Below are 27962 nucleotides of genomic sequence, written 5' to 3' on the forward strand. Positions count from 1 at the left end.
CTTTCCTTGTTAATGTTCTTGAGTCTTTCCCCACTGAACACTACAAATTTTTAATCTGGAATCAGGTCTTAATTTGGACCTTAAGACTCTTGTTCCATGGTGAAATTAGAAACAGAGCAGATAAAGTCACTGAGCCCATAGTGGCTTGTCCCAAGTTGTCTGCTTTCTTGTCTCCCTGGATACACAGATCAGTGTTTTTTCTCAGCATAGGTAAGAGAGCCCTGCTTCTGGTTCCAATCAACAAGCCTGGCTTTTGTCCCTTCCTTCACATGAAGTCAATCTCTTTTCTCAAGGGTAAAGAACTCTGAGCTGTCTCTGCCTCCTCCTAGATCTAAAAAGTTTTTCAGGGCTTCCCTGGTGGTGTAGTGGATAAGAATCTGCCTGCCAATGCAGGGGAAACAGGTTCGATCCCTGGTCCGGGAAGATCCCACATGCCGTGGAGCAACTAAGCCCGTGTGCCACAACTACTGAGCCTGCATGCCACAACTACTGAAGAAAGCGTGCCTACAGCCCGTGCTCCGCAACAAGAGAAGCCCACGCAATGAGAAGCCCACACACTGCAACAAAGAGTAGCCCCCACTCACCAAAACTAAAGAAAGCCCGTGCGCAGCAACGAAGACCCAATTCAGCCAAAAAAAAAATTAAAAAAAAAAAAAAAGTCTTTCAGGCCCATGGTTTCTTACCTGCTTGTTGCATTTTTCTATTCTTATATTTTGAGTCCATAGAGATGTTTGACTAATTTTGAACTGTGACTGCATCATTTTAGTTATCTCTTTTTATATTTAATCTGTCATTGTTATTGCTTTTGAGCCCAGAAGTCTTCAAAGCATAAACTTATAACACTCTTTTTATTGGAAGGACTCTTTAAACTGACTTTTCCCTTCACACCCTCTATTATCTAAATTCATCAAAAGTCTGTATCTTTTGCTTTTACTCTAAGAAATTTCATCTCTTTTTACCAAAGCATTCTATATATGGGTCAGTGCTCTTCTGCAGCCAATATCCTGAGTAAATTATGCATTTCCATGGTTTTAGTTATTGTCTGAGGCTGACATCTATAAAAGAACATATTAAATTTGACTTTATCTATCACTTTAAAAAATTTCTCTTATGATATATATTATCCTTGACCTAGATATATATCTGTTGTCTTCTCAACCTCTAAAAACCAACAGAACAAAGACATATATCCTTGTTTTTCCTCCAAGATTCCCTTTTGGTTTTTTGTTTGTTTGGTTTTTAGTATATATGATCCCATTTTTTTTAACATTAATTTTTATTAGAGTGTAGTTGATTTACAATGTTGTGTTAGTTTCTGCTGCACAGCAAAGTGAATCAGTTATACATATACATATATCCACTCTTCTTTAGATTCTTTTCCCATATAGGTTATTACAGAGTATTGAATAGAGTTCCCTGTGCTATACAGTAGGTTCTTCTTAGTTATCTATTTTATATATAGTACTATGTATATGTCAATCCCAATCTCCCAATTTCTCTCTCCCCCACTTCCCCCTTGGTAACCATAAGTTTGTTTTCTACACCTGTGACTCTCTTTCTGTTTTGTAAATAAGTTCATTTGTACCATTTTTTTAGATTCCACATACAAGTGATATATATTTGTCTTTCTCTGTCTGACTTACTTCACTCAGTATGACAATCTCTAGGTCAACAACTTAGGTGATATATATAAGGATTTGAGTGTCTGTACCATTATCTTAGTAATGACCTAATAAATTGATTTAAAGAAATAGAAGGTATGGCCTCTACCTTAACAAGTTTTCAAACCAAATACTTATTTGTTAAAACTATTTATTTAGCACCTACTATGAGTAAGTAATTGTGTTACAATTTTATTTTGTATTTTATTTTGTAGACAAGCAGCAAACAGAGGGTCTGTTTTATGAAATGTAGGCACTAGGTATATTTATTTGACAAGCTGTTATGTGTCAGCCATGCTACTGTGCTAAGAGCTGTGGAAGAATCAAGCGTGGAGACTAATCTCCATTCCTTTATAGGTTATTTGAGGAGATAAAACACTAATGACCATAGTATAAGGTATATAATGATGAATACAATGATACAGGTATAGAGGAAGTGCTGTGAGTTCTGGGTGAAGGAGATGACTTCCAGTTGGGAATAGGGGAGGCATGAATTCGGAAAGATTTCCCAGAAGAGATGCCATCTGAAGAGAACTTTGAGGGATGGTAGTATTTGGTTTGAGGGAAGGAGCATTCTGGATATGAGGAACAAACACACAAAAGCAGCAAACTGGGGGATATGTATAATCAAAAAGGTACTCTCAGTATTTTTTAAATATATTTTGGTCCTTCTCTTTCCATATCTAATCAATAAATAAACCAAAGTAAAGAGCTGTTATTATCATTGGTCTTGTTTGAAAATCATTTCACTCCTCTTTTTCTCCACTAACATATCCTAGCTTGCATCAGCTTTTAACAACTTTAACTGAAGTTTAAAATATTCTCTTCATTTCCTTAACCATACCTTTTTTCTCTATATCTTTAATTAGCCCCATATAAAATATCTTAAATTATTTTTTTTTCATGAACTTCTTTTTATAGTTACATTACTTACTTTCTAATAAAGACTATCTGGTGTTCTTCAAGTCACATACAGAATCCTGACAGTAATAACAAAAATATTTTCAGGGGGTAATTTTTGTTTGTGTTTAGTACTTTTACTTTTTTTCCTTTGTTTAAGTTTTTTTTATTGATAGTTTTTTAAGATGAGTTTTAGATTTACAGAAAAATTGAATAGAGTTCCCCTATTATTGTATTAACACCTTACATTAGTCATTAAAGTGCAACATTATTACAATTAATGACCCAATATTGATATATTATTATTAACTGAAGTTCATAATTTAGATTTCCTTCATTTTTAACCCAATGCCCTTTCTCGGTTTTAGGTTCTTATCCAGGATACACCATTACACTTAGTTATCATGTCTCCTTAGGCTCTTCTTGGCTATGACAGTTTCTCAGACTTTCCTTTTTGGAAGACTATATTAGTCAGGGTTCTCCAGAGAAACAGAAACAATAAAATATATAAAAAGAGATTTACTATGAGGGGTTGGCTTATATGAGTACAGAGGCTGAGAAGTCCCATAATCTGTCATCTGCAAGCTAGAGTCCCAGAAAGCCAATGGTATAGCTTCAGTCCAAATCTGATGGCCTGAGAAATAGGGGGTGCAATGCTGTAAGTTCTGGCTCAAGTCCAAAGGCCCAATGGACTTGAACCACAACTTATACCATCAGCCTCCCTGGTTCTCAGGTTTTCAGATTTGGATTTATTGTTCTTTTCCTTCTAGTTCTGTAAGTTGTAAAGTTAGGTTGCTGATTTGAAATCTTTCTTGACTTTTAATGTGAGCAGTTACAGCTATACATTTTTCTCTTAGCACTGCTATAACTGTGTCCCTTAAGTTTTGGTATTTTGTGTTTATGACTTCTTCTTTGATTCATTGGTTGTTTAAGAGTGTGTTGTTTAATGTCCACAAATTTGTGAATTTCCCAGTTTTATCTGTTATTGATTTCTAACTTCATCTCATTGTGGTTGTAGGATACCTTTTAAAATCTATTAAGACTTAATTTGCAGGCAGCGTGTCTAAAGGAGGGCCTCTGGAGTGTGGAGTTCTGGAGTTTGGAAGTACCCAGTGTTCTGCCTATGCCTCTGGATGGTCTCAAGCTCAGCATTGCATCTCCTCATTCAGTTGTCTCACTATCCCCACTGGTGTTCAAGGGCCCACACTAATTTCCACAGTGCAGTGTTAACCATGGCAAGATGTGGCCGAATTGGTCTGCTAATGACACCCTATCCTGATGTGTCAAGGTCCTGAATGCTCTTCCTGCTACCTTGTGCATTTGTGGATTCTTTGGAGACGCCTCATAGCTGCCGTGTGGATGACAGGCTCTGGGTGCTCCAGCCAGGCATCAGGGCTGTGCCTCTGAGGTGGGAGAGCCAAGTTCAGGACAATGGTCTACCAGAGACCTCCCAGCTCCACATAATATCAAACGGCGAAAATCTCCCTGAGATCTCCATCTCAACGCCAAGACCCAGCTCCACTCAACAACCAGCAAGCTACAGTGCTGGACACCCTATGCTAAACAACTAACAGAACAGGTACACAACCCCACCCATTAGCACAGAGGCTGCCTAAAATCATAATAAGGTCACAGATACCCCAAAACACACCACCAGACGTGGACCTGCCCAACAGAAAGACAAGATCCAGACTCATCCACCAGAACACAGGCACTAGTCCCCTCCACCAGGAAGCCTACACAACCCAAAGAACCAACCTTAACCACTGGCGGCAGACACCAAAAACAATGGGAACTATGAACCTACAGCCTGCGAAGAGGAAACCCCAAACACTGTAAGTTAAGCAAAATGAGAAGACAAAGAAACACACAGCAGATGAAGGAGCAAGGCAAAAACCCACCAGAGCTAACAAATGAAGAGGAAATAGGCAGTCTACCTGAAAAAGAATTCAGAATAATGATAGTAAAGATGATCCAAAATCTTGGAAATAGAATGGAGAAAATACAAGAAACGTTTAACAAGGACTCAGAAGAACTAAAGAGCAAACAAACAAACATGAACAACACAATAAATGAAATGAAAAAATTCTCTAGAAGGGATCAATAGCAGAATAACTGAGGCAGAAGAACGGATAAGTGACCTGGAAGATAAAATAGTGGACATAACTACTGCAAAGCGAATAAAGAAAAAAGAATGAAAAGAATTGAGGACAGTCTCAGAGACATCTGGGACAATATTAAATGCACCAACATTCGAATTATAGGGGTCCCAGAAGAAGAAGAGAAAAAGAAAGGGACTGAGAAAATATTTGAAGAGATTATAGTTGAAAACTTCCCTAACATGGGAAAGGAAACAGCCACCCAAGTCCAGGAAGCACAGAGAGTCCCATACAGGATAAATCCAAGCAGAAACATACCAAGACACATATTAATCAAACTATCAAAAATTAAATACAAAGAAAAAATATTAAAAGCAGCAAGGGAAAAACAACAAATAACATACAAGGGAATCCCCATAAGGTTAACAGCTGATCTTTCAGCAGAAACTGTGCAGGCCAGAAGGGAGTGGCAGGATATATTTAAAGTGATGAAAGGGAAAAACCTACAACCAAGATTACTCTACCCAGCAAGGATCTGATTCAGATTAGACGGAGAAATTAAAACCTTTACAGACAAGCAAAAGCTAAGAGAATTCAGCACCACCAAACCAGCTTTACAACAAATGCTAAAGGAACTTCTCTAGGCAGGAAACACAAGGAAAGGAAAAGACCTACAATAACAAACCCAAAACAATTAAGAAAACGGTAATAGGAACATACATATCAATAATTACCTTAAATGTAAGTGGATTAAATGCTCCAACCAAAAGACATAGACTGGCTGAATGGATACAAAAACAAGACCCGTATATATGCTGTCTACAAGAGACCCACTTCAGACCTAGGGACACAGACAGACTGAAAGTGAGGGGATGGAAAAAGATATTCCATGCAAATGGAAATCAAAAGAAAGCTGGAGTAACAATTCTCATATCAGACAAAACAGACTTTAAAACAAAGACTATTATAAGAGACAAAAAAGGACACTACATAATGATCAAGGGATCAGTCCAAGAAGATATAACAATTGTAAATATTTATGCACCCAACATAGGAGCACCTCAATACATAAGGCAAATACTGACAGCCATAAAAGGGGAAATTGACAGTAACACAATCATAGTAGGGGACTTTAACACCCCACTTTCACCAATGGACAGATCATCCAAAATGGAAATAAATAAGGAAACACAAGCTTTGAATGATACATTAAACAACATGGACTTAATTGAAACTTATAGGACTTTCCATCCAAAAACAACAGAATATACTTCCTTCTCAAGTGCTCATGGAAGATTCTCCAGGATAGATCATATCTTGGGTCACAAATCAAGCCTTGGTAAATTTAAGAAAATTGAAATCGTATCAAGTATCTCTTCTGACCAGAACACTATGAGACTAGATATAAATTACAGGAAAAAATCTGTAAAAATTACAAACACATGGAGGCTAAACAATACACTACTTAATAACCAAGAGACCACTGAAGAAATCAAAGAGGAAATCAAAAAATACCTAGAAACAAATGACAATGAAAACACGATGACCCAAAACCTATGGGATGCAGCAAAAGCAGTTCTAAGAGGGAAGTTTATAGCAATGCAATCCTACCTTAAGAAACAAGAAACATCTCAAATAAACAACCTAACCTTACACCTAAAGCAATTAGAGAAAGAAGAACAAAAAATCCCCAAAGTTAGCAAAAGGAAAGAAATCATAAAGATCAGATCAGAAATAAATGAAAAAGAAATGAAGGAAACAATAGCAAAAATCAATAAAACTAAAAGGTGGTTCTTTGAGAAGATAAACAAAATTGATAAACCATTAGCCAGACTCATCAAGAAAAAAAGGGAGAAGACTCAATCAATAGAATTAGGAATGAAAAAGGAGAAGTAATAACTGACACTGCAGAAATACAAAGGATCATGAGAGATTACTACAAGCAACTATATGCCAATAAAATGGACAATCCGGAAGAAATGGACAAATTCTTAGAAATGCACAACCTTCTGAGATTGAACCAGGAAGAAATAGAAAATATTAACAGACAAATCACAAGCACTGAAATTGAAACTGTGATTAAAAATCTTCTAACAAACAGAAGCCCAGGACCAGATGGCTTCACAGGCGAATTCTATCAAACATTTAGAGAAGAGCTAACACCTATCCTTCTCAATCTCTTCCAAAATATAGCAGAGAGAGGAACACTCCCAAACTCATTCTACGAGGCCAGCATCACGCTGATACCAAAACCAAAGATGTCACAAAAAAAGAAAACTACAGACCAATATCACTGATGAACATAGATGCAAAAATCCTCAACAAAATACTAGCAAAGAGAATCCAACAGCACATTAAAAGGATCATACATTATGATCAAGTAGGGTTTATCCCAGGAATGCAAGGATTCTTCAATATACGCAAATCAATCAATGTGATACACCATATTAACTAATTGAAGGAGAAAAACCATATGATCATCTCAGTAGATGCAGAAAAAGCTTTCGACAAAATTCAACACCCATTTATGATAAAAACCCTCCAGAAAGTAGGCGTAGAGGGAACTTACTTCAACATAATAAAGGCCATATATGACAAACCCACTGCCAACATCGTCCTCAATGGTGAAAAACTGAAACCATTTCCACTAAGATCAGGAACAAGACAAGGTTGCCCACTCTCATCACTATTATTCAACATAGTTTTGGAAGTTTTAGCCACAGCAATCAGAGAAGAAAAAGAAATAAAAGGAATCCAAATCGGAAAAGAAGAAGTAAAGCTGTCACTGTTTGCAGATGACATGATACTATACATAGAGAATCCTAAAGATGCTGCCAGAAAACTACTAGAGCTAATCAATGAATCTGGTAAAGTAGCAGGACACAAAATTAATGCACAGAAATCTCTTGCATTTCTATACACTAATGATGAAAAATCTGAAAGTAAAATTAAGAAAACACCCCCGTTTACCACTGCAACAAAAAGAATAAAATACCTAGGAATAAACCTACCTAAGGAGACAAAAGACCTGCATGCAGAAAATTATAAGACACTGATGAAAGAAATTAAAGATGATACAAATAGATGGGGAGATATACCATGTTCTTGGATTGGAAGAATCAACATTGTGAAAATGATTCTACGACCCAAAGCAATCTACAGATTCAATGCAATCCCTATCAAACTACCACTGGCATTTTTCACAGAACTAGAACAAAAAATTTCATAATTTGTATGGAAACATAAAAGACCCCGAAGAGCCAAAGCAATCTGAGAAAGAAAAATGGATCTGGAGGAATCAGGCTCCCAGACTTCAGACTATACTACAAAGCTACAGTAATCAAGACAGTATGGTACTGGCACAAAAACAGAAATATAGATAAATGGAACAGAATAGAAGGCCCAGAGATAAACCCACGCACATATGGTCACCTTATCTTTGATAAAGGAGGCAAGAATATACAATGGAGAAAAGACAGACTCTTCAATAAGTGATGCTGGGAAAACTGGACAGCTACATGTAAAAGAAAGAAATTAGAACACTCCCTAACACCATACACAAAAGTAAACTCAAAATGGATTAAAGACCTAAATGTAAGGCCAGACACTATCAAACTCTTAGAGGAAAACATAGGCAGAACACTCTATGACATAAATCACAGCAAGATCCTTTTTGACCCACCTCCTAGAGAAATGGAAATAAAAACAAAAATAAACAAATGGGACCTAATGAAGAAAGCTTTTGCACAGCAAAGGAAACCATAAACAAGACGAAAAGACAACCCTCAGAATGGGAGAAAATATTTGCCAATGAAGCAACTGACAAAGGATTAATCTCCAAAATTTACAAGCAGCTCATGTAGCTCAATATCAAAAAAACAAACAACCCAATCCAAAAATGGGCAGAAGACCTAAATAGACATTTCTCCAAAGAAGATATGCAGATTGCCAACAAACACATGAAAGAATGTTCAACATCATTAATCATTAGAGAAATGCAAATCAAAACTACAATGCGATATCATCTCACACCAGTCAGAATGGCCATCATCAAAAAATCTACAAACAATAAATGCTGGAGAGGGTGTGGAGAAAACGCAACCCTCATACACTGTTGGTAGGAATGTAAATTGATACAGCCACTATGGAGAACAGTATGGAGGTTCCTTAAAAAACTAAAAATAGAACTACCATAGGACCCAGCAATTCCACTACTGGGCATATACCCTGAGAAAACCATAATTCAAAAAGAGTCATGTACCACAATGTTCATTGCAGCTCTATTTACAATAGCCAGGACATGGAAGCAACCTAAGTGTCCATCAACAGACGAATGGATAAAGAAGATGTAGCACATATATACAATGGAATATTACTCAGCCATAAAAAGAACGAAATTGAGTTATTTGTAGTGAGGTGGATGGACCTAGAGTCTGTCATACAGAGTGAAGTAAGTCAGAAAGAGAAAAACAAATACCGTATGCTAACACATATATATGGAATCTAAAAAAAAAAAAAAAATGGTCATGAAGAACCTGGGGGCAAGAAGGGAATAAAGACACAGACCTACTAGAGAATGGACTTGAGGACACGGGGAGGGGAAGAGGTAAGCTGGGACAAAGTGAGAGAGTGGTAGTGTATATATGGACATATATACACTATCAAATGTAAAATAGATAGCTAGTGGGAAGCAGTCGCATAGCACAGGGAGATCAGCTCTGTGCTTTGTAACCAGCTAGAAGGGTTGGATAGGGAGGGTGGGAGGGAGGGAGACACAAGAGGGAGGAGATATGGGGATATATGTATATGTATAACTGATTCACTTTGTTATAAAGCAGAAACGAACGCACCATTGTAAAGCAATTATACTCCAATAAAAATGTTAAAGAAAAAAAAAGACTTAATTTGTGGCCTTACATATGGTCTCTCCTGGAAAAAGTTCCCATGTACACTTGAGAAGACTATGTATGCGATTGTAATTGGTAGAATCTTCTATATATGTCTATTAGATATGTTTGATTTATTAAGTTGTTTAAGTCTTGTTTCCCTACTTATCTTCTTTCTGGTTGCTCTACCCATTATTGAGAGTGGGGTATTGAAGTCTCCAACTATTACTACAGAACAGTTTATTTCTCTGTTCAATTCTGTTAGTTTTGCCTCAGATACTTTGATGGTCTGTTGTTAGGTATAGAAATGTTTATAATTTTTGTATCTTCTTTCTATATTGAAACTTTTCTTAATATATAATGTCTTCTTTGCCTCATAACTTTTTTTGATTTGAAGTCTATTTTGTCTATTAGTATAGTCACCCTGCTCTCTTTCGGTTTCTATTTGCATAGAATTGTTTTTTCTATCCTTTGACTTTTACCCTATTTGTATATTTGGATCTAAAGTGAGTCTCTTGTAGGCAGTACATATTGGATCATATGTTCTTATCCATTTTGCTAATCTTGGTCTTTTGAAGATTTTAATCTGTTTACATTTAAAGTAACTAATAAGACTTCCTTCTGTCATTTTGCTATTTGTTTCCTATATGACTTATAGCTTTTTTGTCCCTCATTTCCTGAATTCCTGTCTTCCTTTATGCTTACTTTTAAAAAATATTTATTTATTTTATTTTTGGCTGTGTCATGTCTTAGTTGCCACACACGAGATCTTTCGTTGTGGCATGCAGGCTTCTCTCTAGTTGTGGCATGCAGGCTCTCTAGTTGTGGCTTGCATGCTCAGTAGTTGCGGTGTGCAGGCTTAGTTGCCCCATGGTATGTGGGATCTTAGTTCCCCGATCCGGGATGTACCTGTATGTCCTGCACTGGAAGGCGGATTATTCACCACTGGACCACCAGGGAAGCCCCATGTTTAGTTAATTTTTTGTAGTGAATTGTTTAAATTTCTTTCTCATTTCCTTTTGTGTACATTCTATAGCTGTTTTCTTTGTAGTTACAATGGGGATTACATTTAAAACCCTAAAGTTATAACACTTTAATTTGAATTTATACTAGTTTAACTTCAATAACATACAAACACTCTTCTTTTACACCTCTGTCCCAACTCCTTATGGTTATTTACATCACAAAATTACATCCTTATACATTATGTACTCCAAAACATAAACTAATAATTCTTTAAATTCACTAGCCTCTTAAATTATGCACAGAACAAAATGCGGAGTTACAAACCAAAGTTACAATCATACTCGCTTTTAGACATTCTTTGATGAATGTCTCGTTCAGTATTTAAACCATGGCATCAATCTCTCAGCTTTGGGACTAACCTAAAAGTGAGGAACGGTCAACTGGGTCTAGAAGCCAAGAGGCAGAATCCATGCAAAGTAGGTGAGGAGGTAGGAAAGAAGCCCAGCCCAGAATGTCCTCGCTCTGTGGAAGGGGAGTATGTGAGCACCTCTTCCTCCTCTCTCCCCTTCCTCACAACTGTTTTTTTACACAGACTATGTGGAAGTTGCCCTAGAAGTTCACAAGAAATATTTCTGACAAAGTTACTGATTCATTCCAGGGGCATATAGAAAAGAGGGTGCCTCTTTTAGAGTCAGTGATTGGGCTGAGCGGAAAAGTAGGTTTGTTCTGCTTACTGGCAAACTTAAGGAAAATTGACAGAGGCTACAGTTAATAGACAGGGCTGCAAAATCCACGAGGAGAGGAGGTTGTTTACGCCTTAGCACCGTGAGGTTGATGATGCCAACAGTTGTTCTAGGAGGCATTTCTCTGGTCCCCCTTCTGGACTGCTGGAAGGCGGGCAATTTGGAAGTTCAGGAGGGATGCTTTTTTATTGCCTTTTTTAAACCTGTGGGAGAGGGTTATCTCAGAAGGAAACTATTTCTTTCTGCCTCCCCCTGCGCTCTCAGCCACTAGACTAAGCCATGGATATTGTATGAGCATAAGGCAATTATTAAATCATTCTGTTCCATGTTATTGAAAATTTAACGTGCATATGACAAGGAAAAATATCACCTTTCTAATAATTATACCTGCTTCTCTTGCAGAAATAGATGACAAGAGAGTGACCAACACACAAGCAGAAGTAAGTTTTCTTATACTCTGTATGTGTCCAACCAACTAAAAACACAACCAGTTTGATTTGATGTGATATAAAATATGATATCCATATAACTGTGCTGTAAAAACTATTTAATTTGCTTTCCCTGACTGAACAAACAGTAAAATGGTGTCATTAAATCTCCACCTCTAGGTTACCCTTGATTCTCCACCTATGAAATACTAACCCCTGGAAAAACTTCTAAAATAAACCACTGATTTTAGAGGCAAGATATGGTATTGATAATTTCAATTTAGTGACTGGTTGTGTATGACCATCACAGGTTGGGACAGCCAGTGTTGGAACCCTGGAACAAGAAGGTGGGGGACAGACACCTCTTAAGGGTCCTCTGGTGTGTGGAGCCAAGAGCAGATCCTGAGGCCAGTCTCCACATACACATGTAGGAGTTCAGATTGAAAATATGAACCAGGGACAGGGGGGCTAGGGGAGCTGATAACATAGGATACACAGAATACAAGAAAATGAGCAAACTTGTGCCCAGAAATGGAACAAATATTGAGTAGGACTCATGCAGACTTGATACTCAATTCCCATGGCCACATGAGTAGGCATCTAGCAAAACTCAGTGGAAAATGTAGAAAGAACAAAATACCAGAAAGTATCTCTCAAGACTTCTAAAGATTTAATGAGATTGTAAATGTGAAATGCTTTGAAAACTAAACTCTTACATAAATATAGTTTTTATTAGTTAATAAGTTTTACCACTGTTACTAAACAAACCAACTTTTCTGTAGAATTAATTTTCTACTTAATCTTTGAATATGTATACGGAAATAAACATATAAGAAAACCTGGAAGTGAATGCTTCTTAAAATCAACCAAATGTGACAGAATACAGCAGAGGTACAACAGAAGGCTCAATCATCCACACATTTATACTAATGTAGAGTTGCCCTGCCTGCATCTGTGCATAATAGACTAGTATCAAAACACTCTATTTTGGAGAAATTTGTTTGTACCATTTGCTTTGGTTGACATGGGTTTGGTAACTACTTCGTTGAATTTTTTACTTTTTAATAGGTTGTTTTTGCATCAGCTAAATACCAACATCTTGATGACTCCTTTGAGGGCAATTAAGCTTTAGTATGTATGAGTAAAGATGCCTCAAGCTCTATTTACAACTTCGTGAAACAGTTTTTAGTTTTCTTCAGACTCTGTACATTATGTTCTTTCTAATATGCATGGAAAGCCTAGAACAATCCTCAAAAAGTATCTTGTAACTATTTATACTTGAACTTTTCAAAGCAAAAATAATTGCTCCACTTAAACTCCTGCCTTTGACACACTGAAATATAAGTAGACACACCATTAAAAAGGAGTCTTTGACATAATCTGATTGAGGTGTAGACCACATATATATATAATTTATTATAATAAGTAATGCCTTATACATATATAAATATCTATTTCTATCTAAACTTTAAATATTATTGCGGTTCTGACCCTGAAATATGTTCCTCTGTTCCAATTTGTATCATTTTTAGTGCAAAAATTTCTGCCTCAATAAATTAATTCTGATCCAGTGTGCTTAAGAGTGTTAAGCAGCAGTTTTGTTAGGAAAGAGCTTTTGAACATGTAAAAGAATATTACCTCAACATTGTAATTCCAAGTAAATGGAGCTATTAGATTGAACATCTCAATTCCATAGGGTTATAGACTGATATTACTTAGCAAGGCCTCTCATTAACCCTCCAGAACCACTGACAATCCTATGAACCGATATAATTATACCACGGACATAGCTTTTGGAGTATATTTTGTCCTGGCACTTATGCTTTTCTCTAAAATGGAAAGGATTAGTACTATCTCTTTCTTTCTTTCTTTTTAAAAAAACTAATGTTACTAGGTGTTTATTTCCCTCAAAGGGCTGATGACATTGTACTTTTTATCCAAATATCAAACTTATTACTTTTTTCTCTTTATCCAGTCACAGAATGCATCCCCTAAGCAAAGGAAGCAGAGTGTGTACACACCACCCGCCATGAAAGGTACTGTTCAGGTACTGTTTCCGGTTGTTGTGAGTGCTGAGTTCATGGATGGCAGGCAGGCTGTTCTCAGGTGCCTTATACCTGCTTATAAGCTAGATCTATCTTACTGAAAGTCACATTACTGACTTTCAGTAACATATGTTATTTGAAACCTAGTTTCATCAAGAGTGAAATAGGTGAAGAAGGGACAACTAGAGATGTCTCAAAATCTCAGTCTGGAAATTCAGATTTTCCAAAATAATGACAAAAGTTTTCTTTTACCTTTCCTCACATGTTTTCCCTGAAGAGATTTTTCTAGAATCCCTAATTACTCTTGCCAGTGTTGGCAGACGATTACCTTTTCCTTGGCTTAAGCAAAGTATGTCTTGAATTTCAGACAGATACAGTGTAAAGTGTTGCTTCACTGCCCTGTGTCAGGAGCAGTTCTAAGAAACACAGTCAAACAGCTATTAGCTGTACATGTTACAGCTGTTGAAATAACAACTAAGAATGCTAGCTCAGATTCTGGCGTTCTCCCAGAATTTCCACCCCTCCCCCCCCAAATTAGAACTGCTAAAAGAACATCTAAGTGTATCAGAATTTTGACCAACATCAATTCCAGGGAAGGTTTCTTTTATTTCTCACACAACAGTTTTCCTGACATGAGGCAGAGTGTGTCCAATCCAGTAGCTCGTGTTCCAGCCTGGCACTTGGGCTGTTGGCCCAGTGACTCATCATGCAGTCGTATAGCTCGGTTTCAACTACAGGAGAGGCCAGCTCAACAGCTTCCTCTGGAGTCTAGAGAGATGTCTAAATTGGGAGTGAAATTTTCCACTCTGTATTCTCTCTAGATTTGGGGCTTCTCTCTGAAAGAGAGGTGGGACATAAAGGGACACATTAATAGCTACTTTCCATAAACTTCCTTCCTGTGCAGCTATAAAATACAATGTTTGCTTGTTCATAAGACTGCAGTAAATAATGCAATCATCAGCATTGTAGTTAATTCCGGGGTAATTATTGAGGCTATCAGGCATCCCTTTCCCAAGATCAGTGTAATCATTTTTGAAGATATTTTCCCTATTCTAAGTCATCTTGTACTTTTAAGACACATCAGTTTTGGCATGAATGGGTCCCAAAGAAAGATATATGTTCACTCATTTAATAATTTCCTCTGTTCTATTTCGGGTTAGCTTAACTAAATAAAGACTGTTCTCATGTCCTTAGAGAATAACAGCATTATTTTTAAAGGAAAAATCTTAAAATCAAGGCCCCAAAGGCTCATGGTTTTTATATTTAGCTCTCAAATATCATAAGAATGTGGGATGCTAACGTTTAGGGAAGTTAGTCATATTGTACATTTTTACCCATAACCTTACTACTGTTGAGCCCTCCAAGATGGTCATTCAGTGATAATCATTTTTGGTCATGAGTTAAAGGCTTGAGAAAGCACAGTATTTCTTTCATGAGGCTATTCGGGTATAATTACAAGCCACTTAGGTCCTCATTTATTACCTGTAAATACTTAGCAAAGTCTCCTGCTACTGATAAAAGAGAAGAGAGAGCTAAATCCACATATTTTATTCAGTCTACCTGTCCCTTAGAACTAGAAATGAATATTTTGGGACAAAATTAAGCAGTGGTAACATATGGTGCATTGTAAGCACATTAAGAAGCTTCCATCATAAAAAAGATGAATTAGAAAGGAAATGTTATTGAAATGCAAAATCAATAACAACTGCTCTGAAATGTATAATTCTTCAAACTGCAGTGGAACATGCAATTATTGAATGTAAAAAATGTTTGCTAGGAGAGCAAAGTAGCACCAGATATGATTAATAGTTCTGAAAGAAATCACTCTGACCAAATGGCCAACTAGGGCTTCATGAATGACCCAGTGAGTAGCTGATTAGTAAAACAAAACAAAACAAACTAGTTAGACTCCTTCCCTCTTCTCTTGTATTAGGTAGTGAGGAGTTACTGGATATAGAGGCCTAAGTGGCAGGAGAGAGATGCTACATTCTGCCCACACCATTTCAATAAATGCCCAGACTAGTCTCCCAGCTCCTACATTCATTTATTTTCCCCTCTTTGTTACTATGGTATTTATGGCTCCACCAGGTCTCAGAAAACAGAGACATGTCCAGATCACCTCTTGTGATGAAGGCTTTATGAAGGTGCATGGGTAGGTAGGGGGTAAGAAACAGAGCAGAGGAAACCATTTTAACAGGCACACTGTCAGGACAGATATGCTGATGACCTCCAAATTCATATCTGCAGCCCTAACTTACCTCCTGAACCTCAGACTCCCATTTCTAACTAGCTACCAAATTTCTTCACCTGAATGAATGACATTCATTGAAACTTCTCAAATTTAGTATGTCCAAAACCAAACTCATTGGTTCCTTTTTGGTTTTTCCCCATCTCAATAAATCTTATTCAGCTCTTGAGAACAAAAATCTTTGCATAATCCTTGACTGCTCCCCCTTACCCAATCTGTCATCTACTCTTTTTGGTGCTAATTTCAAGATGTACCCCTTCTCTATTTTCCGTATCTTCCACTGCTACTACCTTGTGTGACCACCATTGTTTCTTGCCTGGGCTGCTGAAGTAGCCTCCTTACTGCTCTCCTGCTTCTGCTCTTGACCCTCTACAACTGAGTCTCCACACACAAACCAGAGTAATTCCTCTAACGTACAAATGTGATCATGCCACCCCCTTGATCAAAATCCTCAAAAACTTCCTGTTGCATTCAGAATAAAATGAAAAATCCAATCATGGCTTACAAGTCCCTGAATGAGCTGCACTGTCCTTTCTCCTTGATCTTACCTCCTTTCACGCTGCCCCTTGTTCATCGGGGTTCAATGTCATGGACTTTTTCGGTTTATAAACATCTCAAACACACTTCTGTATCAGAGCATTTGTACTTTCCACTTTCTCTGCTTGAGAAGCTCTTTACCCAGTGGCCTCACAGGTGGCTCAGCTGATGTTCCCTCCTCAGAAAGGTCTTCATTTCCTGATAACTGCCCATCCTACCATCACTATCCATGTCCTTATAACACTGCCTCAATTTTTTCCATGGCACTCATCATTATGTACCTAGAATGAGGTGTCCATGACAACAGTTTTGTTCATTTGATATTCCCAGCACCTAGTACAGTTTCTGGCACACAGTAGGTGCTCAATAAAAATTTGTTGAATAAATGAACTGTAATGAACTGGGGAATCCAGTCACATTGTCATCTGCTGGGAAGAGGATGTCCCTTAAACCTTGTTCTACTAATTGTCATACTTGTGACTCTGCTTCTGTTTCTCTTTGCTTCTCTCTCTGCTTGATCCCCCTTTAACTCTTACGTTCTTACTTATCCGTATGCTTCCGTTTTTCTAGTTTTACTTTTTCCCACTCCCTTCCCCTCTAGTCAAAGAGAAAATCTGATTTGGAAAATTAGTTACCATCCAGAATGATCCATCGATTTGGCTGGATTCTTAAGAAAGGTTATCTCATGGACCACTGGAACCATTAGGTGGTTGCCTCTGACTAGAGCCTGGTTCCTCCAACAATTAGTTTCTGGCCAAGATGGCAGCATCGTGGGAAACAAACTTAGCAATGTAAATAGAAGAATCTGGATATGGCTCTCTTCCTTCAGAGATGTTTCATGACTTGATCAGAACATTTACTCTTAGAAAGTAATAGTAGAGTTAGCTCTTGGTCTTGCCATCTTTCTAGTCATAACATTATAGTCATTCAAAGTTGTCAAGTTTAAAGATTAACTAGTACAACTATCTAGTGATGCATCAAACATCACTCCCATTTTTTCCACTGTATCTAACCTCAGAGTATTAGATTGGCTATGTTCTCTTGAAGGTTCTAATATATTAGGCTTGGGCTGTAGCCAAATAATCAAAAGTTCCAGGTGATTCTGCTGTAGCAAGTCTAAAAACTGACCAGACTCCAGATATCCAATCATCTGTCTAACATGTCTTTCTTATGTCATAGGTTGAATAAATGAAATGAAATCTCATGGAAATCAAAGGTCATGAGATCAAAAGTAGCATGTTCAAAACTGACCTTCTGATCTCCATGGCAAATCAATTTGTCCTTCATGTTCCCCTTCTCAGGAAGGTGCTTATTCCTGAGTTCTGGGGGTCTCCAATGACTCTCTCTCTCTCCTTCACTCTCTCCATTAGTAGAGCATCAGGTCTTGTGGATTGCACCCCATTAGTACCTCTCCCACCTTCCCCTCTTCTATCTCCAATGTCACCATCACAGTTCAAGTCACATTCATTTCTTTGCCAGGACATAAAAGGTTACTCTCCATTCAGTCTCTTTCCTCTACTTCCCATCTGTTTTCTATACTGTAGCCAAAGTGAACTTCTTAAAAACCAGATATGATTATGTCACTTCCTTGGTTAAAACTCTTCAATAGCTCCTCACTGTCCTTAAGATAAAATTCCTATTCCAGAGCAAAGTTTAGAAAGCTTACTGCCCTGTGGCTCCAATATGCCTCTCCTCTCCTTACCCACTAGGTCCCAGCCACACTGGCATTCTGTCAGCTTCTAAATGCACCAAGCTCTTTCCTGAAGAGTTTGCATACATTCTTCATCTAGAATATTCTCCCTTGCCTCCTTCTTGTCCTCATTCTTTATTTGGTTAGTTCCTACTTATCATTCAAGCCCTGTCCTTAAAGGTCAGATCCTGAAAGGAGCTTTCCCTAACCCTCCATTCTAAATTATGTGTAGCTATGAACTCTCTATTAATAGTTACACATTCTCTATAGTTCTTTCATTGCAAGTAATCACAATATTCAATTATTTATTAAGTGTCTGTCTCTCCAACTACACCAGAAGTGACCTACATGGCAGCAGTGACAGTGCCTATTTTAGGTCTATTACCTTATCTGCAGGGCTTAACAAAATGCTTGAGACATAAGCAGTGCTTATACATATACTTTTAAATAATTTTTTTAAATGTACCCAACACTACTGTTGGTGAATGAATCATTTCCTTAGGGTGTTTACCTTCTCTCTGGTCTATTAGAAAGATCTTTTCTCTCTTGAAATTTATATTCATGGATTCTTTTCTATATCTTGTTGCTACTTGTGATAAATTTAAAAATGACAACTGAATATTTCAAGACATCTATCAGGTCCTTGCCTCACCCCTAATTTCTCTCTTTCCAGGTTAAAACATTTCAATGTCAATTATGCCTGTCCTTTCACATTCACTCCTGATCTCCTAATAAGCTTCACTTTGCCTATATCACTCTAGAAGTACATCATTCAAAATCAACTTATATTTAAGGAGTGGTCTGACCAGAACAGAATGGAGACTTCAATCATGCCTGTCACCTCCTTCATTCCAGATAATTTAATTCCATTAATGCGACCCCAAATTGTATTAGCTTTTTCTGGCAGCCATATACATTGGTGACAAATAGTGAGCTTACCATAAATTCAAAACTTCCAAGCCTTTTTCATGTACTGCTTTAAAGCCATATTATTTATAATGTATAGCTCATTTAAAAATTATGTCTTTTCTTAACCAAAAAGCAAGACAGTGCTGTCATCCCAACTGACTTTCATCTTCTTAGAGTCAGACTGTCACATGAACATGTCATATTTCATATCATGATTCCATCATCTATTTTATTTTCCATTATCTCAATTGTTTGTCACCCATAGGTTATATAAATTTATCTCTGATATTTTTATCCACATCTGTAATAGACGTATCACACAGAACGGGGCCTGCAGCACACGTATCTCCCTCTAGTTGACACTGGTCCCCCTGAAGGCCATCATTCAACTAGTTATAAAATAGACTTATTATGTCAAGATTACATCCCTTAAAACTAGAGGATATTATTAACTCTCATTAGATACATTATTATATTTCAGATATGGTGTGCTGACATATTTTCATCTCTATAGATGAGTCATAAATTTGTAATGTATATTATGCATAAAAAATCACAAGTTGAAGGTTGCATAGAAAACAGACTTACTTTTCCATTACCCTGTGTGATATAGTGCTTTATAATTATGTAAATAGAAAGTTCTGAAGATTATCAGAAAAATGATAGCTGACTACTGAATACCCATGTGATTTCTCTGGTGTTTATATGGTGGTCAGCCCTGTAATTTACAGAACAGCCAATTAAATTATTGTTAGATAGCTTGAATCATGTTTTCAGAAAAGCAAGGTAGGTTTGAATCTTGGGGCAGGAAATGGCTGACTCATTTCCACACCCATTTTGTGTGTGTGTGTGTTTTACTGGAAGGCAAATGCCTTCAACTGCAGACAGCAAAGCAAGGGCTATCGATTTAAAAGGAAATCTGAATATGAAACAAAGCAGCTGACTGAAAAACAGCTTTGTAGAGCAGGTCTATTAGTATTACATTACCATTCTTAATGTATCACAAGTCAGATTTTTCATGGACTTCTGAAAAACATCTTCTTCCTCTCATTCTTCATAATTTCTTTAAAAGAAAAGCTTAGTTACTTCAGTGTCCAGAGATTGTTCTTCTGACATGCCCAGTAGGTCTTCTCTGAATGCTTACAGCATTGTTAACTCTTACCTTTTTTTCCTCCAAGGATGGTGTGATCTTGATATTTTATCTCAATTTAGCCTCTTTTCATAATAAAGCAATAAATGCAAATAAGGAAGAGCCCAGGGAAGGAAATAAATCAAACTGGCCCAATAAAAAGTCTAACATGGATTTTGGAGGATGGGACAGTGACAAAGATGTGCCATGTAATATTAACTGAAGGATAATCTTCAAATCAGGGAAAGCTGTTGATTGTAGTAATTTAATGGGACCCAGCAGGAAAAGACATGGACATTGTGGGGGAAGCAATCAGTGTTCAAACCTCAGTGACACCACTTGTTAACTGTTCAACTTCAGCAAGTCAATGATTTTAACCTGTCTCTTCTCCCGTTAGTTAAATGGAGGTGATACCCACCACACAGGCCTGTTGTGGGGACAAAATGAAACAATCTGTGTAAAGAGCGTGCTTAGAAAAGGCACACAATATTGTAAGATCTATTTTGAGTAATTATTTGAACCCTGGATTAAGAGGCAGGTACACCCCTCCTCGTTTCCCCTGAGCCTGCAGAAAGGAGGAATGAAGCCCTGGGGAGAGACCAAGGAGGGATGGAAGGTCTTGGAGATGAATAAAATCCCTGCCAGAGCTTTGCTCTCATCCCAGTAGGAACTGAAGAGTCCGGGCTAAAGGTGCCTGATCCTAATAAGCATGTGGACAAGCAAACCTTGCAACACTCACTCCACTTTTATCTGTACCAATCTCAGGTAGATTTGTGGAATTGATCTTTGACCTTTCACTTCCTTTGTAACAAAACCCTGCTTTGCTTCATTCACCTGCCTCCTCCTCTCAGACACCACGTCCCTCTTTTCCCAGCTAACTAACAGCCCTCTCAGAGGTACTGATATTTAAATTAATCAATCTCATATTTCAAAAAAGCCTAAGAACAAAGTGATGTTTAATGGTAAATTTGGGGGTGCTAAAGAAGATCATACAATAAACATTTCTAGCCAGAGGGATGCGTAGGAAATCATATAAATTCAGCCTATAATTAGGCAATGTAGGTAGGTTAACAATGATTATATAGAACTATGATCAAATCACTCTTCCTGAGTTTGAAACCTCTTATAATTGTGCTGAAAAAAAAATTCTCAAAAGGAATAGACTAGCCATAGTATCCTGTTTTCATCACCCCCTGCATGTTGAAAAGTCAGGGAGAGAAGGTAGCAAGATCTTTTAGCTTCACATCAGGCCGTCTCCACATTGCATTCCTTTTTTTTTTTTATAACATTACTGTCCCTCTGTGGTTGTTCTTCAGGTATTCATCACATTTGCCTTTCTATATCTTGGCTTTTATGTTTGTGCTGGCCTGGTTTATTTACTGTGTAGGGTGGGGTTTATTTATGCAACTCAAGAAACATTTTAACAGATTTCTAGATAACAAAGAACATTCTAAATATATACAAGTCTTGCCTTAAAAAAAAAAAAAAAACCAACCAAATATGCTTCTATTTCCAGATCCACTTCCTTCACTTCTCTTCAGTTTCTTTCACTAAGTTCTATGTTCATCTTTCCTCATAACTTTGAATTCAGAAGGTGGGGTCAGATTGGAGAACTGATCTGAGAATATATCTTTTTTCTTTTTGGATTGTATTGTATGTGCATTATATATATATAATATATATATATATATTTAATAGCTCTTCATTGGAGTATAATTGCTTCACCATACTGTGTTAGTTTCTGTTGTACACCAAAGTGAATCAGCCATATGCATACACATGTCCGCATGTGGTGCCAATTAAACTTTGAAAAGGAGACCACTGTTGATCAATATGGTTCCATTCAGGTGTCTGTATATATTTACACCTATTTTAAGCTTAATCTTTTAAATGTATCAATACATTCCTCTGTTTAAATAACATACAACTTTTAAAATCGCTTCCTATCTTAGAAGTAGGGGAAGAGATGAACTTTTGTACTTGGTTGGAACAGATAAATCAAGACCCAGTGTCTCTAGGTTTCTCCCAAGTCTGCAAATGGTAAAATTCAGTTGCATAAGCACTAAAAATGTACTGCCACACATCACACATGAGCCTCCACTGTGTATCGAGCATGGCCTTAAAGTGGTGTGGCTGCAGAGATGAAAGGCAAAATCCGCACCTTCTGGGAGACCAGTCTGGAGGAAGCAGCACACAAGTGGACAGGTAGAGCACACCATGGTAAGTCCTTGTACAGGGATTTGAGCAGAGCTATCAGGGGACGTGAGGGAACCCACGCTGTCTGGGGGACCAGAAGGTAAGGCCTTTTAGATCACCGAAGGAAGAGTCATGTTTACACGTGTCTGCAGAGTTAAATGGCCTGGGTCATGGGAAAGTGGAACACACATCTCACCATTTTCATTCCTCCTGCTCATACAAACTTCCAAAGCATTTAAGATGATACCATAATGTAGACAGTTAAATCCTACATGGATCATCACCAAGTACTTTGCTGCCATGCAAAGTCTAAAAGGGCCCCACTAATGGACTACATAGACATCACTTTCCAATGCATTTGGAAATCCTTGTGCATTTGATTCCATTTTTAAAAGTCTGGTTCATGTCTTTGTCTTTCCTCTTAATAATATTACTTTTAACAGAGTAAGTTCCAACTCAAATTATGCTATTTTAAAAATAAAATTTATATTTTAGAACAGTTTTAGATTTACAGGAAAATTGCGATAATACAGAGTTTCCATATACTCTATATCCAGTTTTTTCTATGATATATACCTTATATTAATATGGTACATTTGTTACTTACCAAACCAATATTGATCCCTTATTATTAACTAAAGTCCATGTTTTATTCATATTTGTTTAGTTTTTGCCTAATGTCCTTTTTCTGATCTAGGAACACATCCAGGATACCACCTTACATTTAGTTATCACATTTCCTTAGGCTTCTCTTGCTTTTGACAGTTTCTCAGACTTTCCTTGTTTTTGATGACCTTGACAGTTTTGAGGAGTACTGGTCAGGTATTTTCTGGAATATCCCTCTATTGGGATTTGTCTGATGTTTTTCTCATGACTAGACTGGGGTTGTGGGTTCTGGGGAGAAAGACTATAGATATAAAGTGACCATTTCATCACATGGTATCAAGGGTACGTGCTATCAACCTGACTTATCACTGTTGATGTTGACCTTGATCACCTGGTTGAGGGAGTGTTCGCCAGTTCTCCCCACTGCAGAGTTACTGTTTTTTTACCCCCTTTCCATATGTCATTCTCTGGAAGGAAGTCACCATGTGTAGCTCACACTCAAGGAGTGGGAAGTTATACTCCACCTCCTTGAAAAAAATGTATCTACATAAAATTATTTTGTAAATATATTATAAATTTTTTGGAATAAATTCCAATAAATAACTATTTGGAAATCATTTTGCACAGAACAATTGTCTATGCGCCTCCATTTTTTTACATTTATTCAATCATTTATTTTTATCAGTATGGACTCATGGATATTTACTTAATACTCTGGGTTATAACTCAGTACTACTTTATTTTGTTGCTCACACAATTACTGTGGGGTTTTTTTTTGTTTTAGCATATTCTTACTTTCTGGCGCTACAAGATACTCCAGGCTCATTTGTATATCTTCTACCCCAGTCTTACAGAATCAGACATTTCTGCAACAAGCCCTCAAATTACAATTTTTATTTTTATTTGAGTCAGTAAACTGTAAAATATATGTTTGCATCAGTATATAGTTACTAAAAACAGAGAAATCTATCGCTTGCTCTGCTGAAATGTATGTGCATTATATCCATTAGTGTTTAGGAGGGTTAATGCCACACTATCGGCATACTAAGACGTACACACTCCACTCTTATTAACGCTAATGGGAGTCCAGGAAAAAAAAACAATGCCTATAAGTAGAATAGGCAGATGTTGTCTGCGTGGGCTTGCCTTCCTTCATTTAATACCTAATACAGTGTTCCCTTATGTTTTCTGGGATGAGATATGTATTGCCTCTTTATAGATGCTGAATTGGGAATAGGTTTGCAGCCTTCTTGGAGATTGGTTATTTGCTTTACTTAACTTAAAGATTTTAAAAAGTAATGTGTAAACACCTTATATTTGTGTAGTGCTTCAACATAAGCAATGTGTTTTTGTATAGCTAATTTGTTTTTTACAGGAAACTATGTAAGGTAAGCAGAATCTTTCATTTTAGAGGAAAGTGAGGCTCACAGAAGACAGCAGGGTTCCCATGTTTAATATCATGCTCCTTTACAAGGCCAAATTGTGACATGAGCTTTTTTTGCTTTTCTGTTGGAATAGTCAGTATTTTTCCCATTTACCCATCTATCCTATTTGCCCTAATTAAAATCTAAAGATCCTTCAGCCTTATAACTTAATGAAGTTTTTACAAAATCTTTTATACAAAAGTTCCTACAAGATGCTTAGTACTCTTGTTTTTAGTAATTTTTATATTTTGAACTCACATTATAGATCCATATGTAATAACAATGGACTTAAACAATGGATTAAGTCTGCCTTAATCTTCTCTCTCTCCAATCTGCCTTTCCCCACCTCCGACAGCTGACCACACAAATCTGACCCTGTGACTTTTTGTTTACAACCCTTCAAATGTGCACCCATTCCTTTATGACAAGGCCCTGGAAATAATTTCCAGGGCTGTGTACAATCTGGCCCCTCCTACCTGTCTAGCCCCACCTCCTACCACAGCTTCCTTTAATCTCAGGCTGCAGCAATGCAGAGCTGCATTAAATTCCCCAAAAACAATGCGTGGTTTCTTGCCTCCACATTTGTTCTGTAGCTTTATTTGCATAGATGTCCTCTCTCTGAGCCCCCTACTTTGAAATCCTTTGAGCTGTGCTCCTTTGAGACTCAGAATGCATTATACCTACCTATCTGTGTGTAGGGGTAATCCCTTCTAGCTAGACTGAATTCCTTGGAAACAGGGCCAATGTCTTATTTGTCTTTCAGGAGTATTCTTATGTCTTCCATTTGCATTGCTGAGGACTCTTAGTAAACACTGAATCAGTGACTGAATAACCTTTCTGATTTAAAAATGAATGTCAGTTTGACGGTTTAATTTTAGCCATACTGAAAAAAATTACAAATTGCTGATGTGTATTTCAGTCACTCATTCATTTACTCACTCACCCTCACTCATTCATTCTACAAACATTTACAAAATGCTTACTTACTATCTGCCAGGCAGGTCATGTATTAGGCTATTTTGGTTGAGGATGAGCTAAACACAGTCCTCGTCCATAGGAAACAACGTAGTCAAATGGAAAAGAAAGCTGTGTAAAACAATAATAAGTTCCGTAAGATTGATGTGGACAATGTTATTTGAGCATGGAAGAGGAACCCACTAGCTCTCCCTGTCACAGATAGCAAAGACTTCACAGGAGAAATGAACTTCATCTGTTAGTTGAGGGATGAGTAAGATTTTCATAGAGAAGCCCATGGCGTGGATTCCAGACAAAGGGTTGAGCAGCTGCAGAGGCACAGAAGCCAAAGGGCAGGTGAACCCGGAACACTGTGGCTGGGGGTGAAGCCTGTGGAGGAGGGAACACGGAGAGATGCTGGGGACTGGTCAGAGGTTCTGTATGCCATGTGCTCAGGAGCTGAAATTCTGTCTTGAGAAAAAAGAGCACTTTTGGACAATTTTTAAGATTACTTGGTATGTTACCTTGTTCTCTTGAGTGCTTTGAAAATATTAGGAAGAGGGAAAAGGATTAAGAAGTTGATTCACAGAGTTAATTTTTAAAAATTAGTCTACCCTAGATTTTATTTGCCTCAGTTCATCTGCCTGTTTCCACTGCTCTTATTTATAGAAGATGGCTAACAACTAGCACCAACTTCTTTTTCTCTTGCTTTAATCCAGTTTGACTTTCTAAATAATATTTATGAGCTGTAAGAAGTTGAAATACTCATCAGATTATCTTCCAAAATAAATTAATGGAAATCCAATTAGGAATGTGTTATAAAATAAAAATGTCAAGATAAATGGAAGAACTGGTTCTTAGTGGGGCAAATTTAAGGTAGGATTACATTCTTACAAACTTGTACTGGCTTATGAAACTTTTCTAAACATTCTCCCTTTTAAAACCTTATATTCTTGTCTGATCACAAGACAGCTTTAAGAACAGTTTCATTAATTCCTTTCTCAACAGGTCCTCATGACAAAATACCCCACGTTTCAGTTGTCAGAACAGGCTGCATTCTTTCTGTGGAGTGTGTATTTTTGGAACAGTAAAGATAACAGCATTGCTGCCAATCAGTATACAAATACTTATTAAACTTGAACTCTATGCAAAGCTCTGAGCCATGTGTTAAATAAATGAACTACCAAGTTTTAAAACACTCTAGGTCAAATTCTGAGAAATTTCAGTTTTTTCATTAAGAGACAAAAACACCAAATAGAAGTAAGAGTGTCCAAAGATTAGTTTCAGGAAATTACTAGGCCCACATGATAAAAATTACATGATAAGCACTGCATTTATGACCTGTGTTCTATATCTCTTTCTGGTGTAATTACCAACAGGAGCCATGTTGTGCTTTCCTTACCTTTGATAGGAAGCCGAAGCCACCTTTTTTTTTTCCTTGACAGAAATTTTATTCACTGCATTCTTGAGTAAGTTTGTAAGATTTTATTCTCAAGACCAAACTTAAAATGATCTTATTGACTTTCAACAAGCTATCTTAGAGCAAGGTTCTCATATGTTTCCCTCAATATAACAACAAGACAATCTCAGCTTTACATACAGATGGACTAGAACTGATAAAGGACTCCGGGGGTTGGAAATGGCATCATTTTGCCCCTTCTGGATCCGAGGCCATTGCTCAGTCTATTATTAAATATTTAATTCTTAAAAGCATATTGGTCCTCCTAGGCCCTGGCAGTCTAGAGGCAAATAAACGAAGTAAGCTGTAGAAGTAATAATTAAAATGATTGCCAGAGATGTGTGAGCTAGCTGTCTGAGGAGGGAAGAAGCAGAAACACTATAAATTTACACAGTTACATCACTGTGTAGGACAAGATGACCAAAACACTGACCTGGAATCACTCAGAAAAAATGCTGTACTATTTTTAATGTAACATGCATTTTAAAAGGCAGGAAACTGAAAGTATACAATGAAAGATTTTAAACCCCACCTTTTTTTTTTTTTTTAGAGTTCCTACTCAGTGCAGTATGTACTTCACAGTGCATGAAAATACAAGTGTGAATGCCCTCTCATTCTTTTTCTGAAGACTTTAAAAAATTTTTTTATTGGAGTATAGTTGCTTTACAATGTTGTGTCAGTTTCTACTGTACAGCAAAGTGAATCAGCTATACGTATACATATATCCCCACTTTTTTGGATTTCCTTCACATTTAGGTCACCACAGAGCAATAAGTAAAGTTCCCTGTGCTCTACAGTAGGTTCTCATTAGTTATCTATTTTATACATAGTATCAATAGTGTTTATATGTCAATCCCAATCTCCCAGTTCATCCCACCTCCCTCCCTCCCCCATTGGTATCCAAACGTTTGTTCTCTACGTCTGTGTCTCTATTTCTACCTTGTAAATAAGATCGTTGATACCAGTTTTTTCAGATTCCACATATATGCGTTAATATACGATATTTGTTTTTCTCTTTCTGACTTACTTCACTCTGTATGACAGTCTCTGGGTTCATCCATGTCTCTACAAATAACCCAATT

The 27962-nt window shown here is 37.2% G+C and overlaps 1 protein-coding gene across 2 annotated transcripts in view; it reads left to right on the plus strand.

Annotated features, from left to right (window-relative positions):
- PPP1R1C (protein phosphatase 1 regulatory inhibitor subunit 1C) overlaps positions 1 to 27962 on the plus strand; it is a 124963-nt gene that overhangs the window by 58224 nt on the left and 38777 nt on the right. For both annotated transcript variants that reach the window (XM_061202883.1, XM_061202892.1), the window contains exons 3-4: positions 11658 to 11695; positions 13659 to 13719. In XM_061202883.1, coding sequence (XP_061058866.1) covers positions 11658 to 11695; positions 13659 to 13719 — 99 coding nt within the window. The remainder of the gene's footprint in view (positions 1 to 11657; positions 11696 to 13658; positions 13720 to 27962) is intronic.

The sequence above is a fragment of the Eubalaena glacialis genome, chromosome 1 (genome assembly GCF_028564815.1).
Source record: "Eubalaena glacialis isolate mEubGla1 chromosome 1, mEubGla1.1.hap2.+ XY, whole genome shotgun sequence".
In the NCBI taxonomy this organism is placed as follows: Eukaryota; Metazoa; Chordata; class Mammalia; order Artiodactyla; family Balaenidae; genus Eubalaena; species Eubalaena glacialis.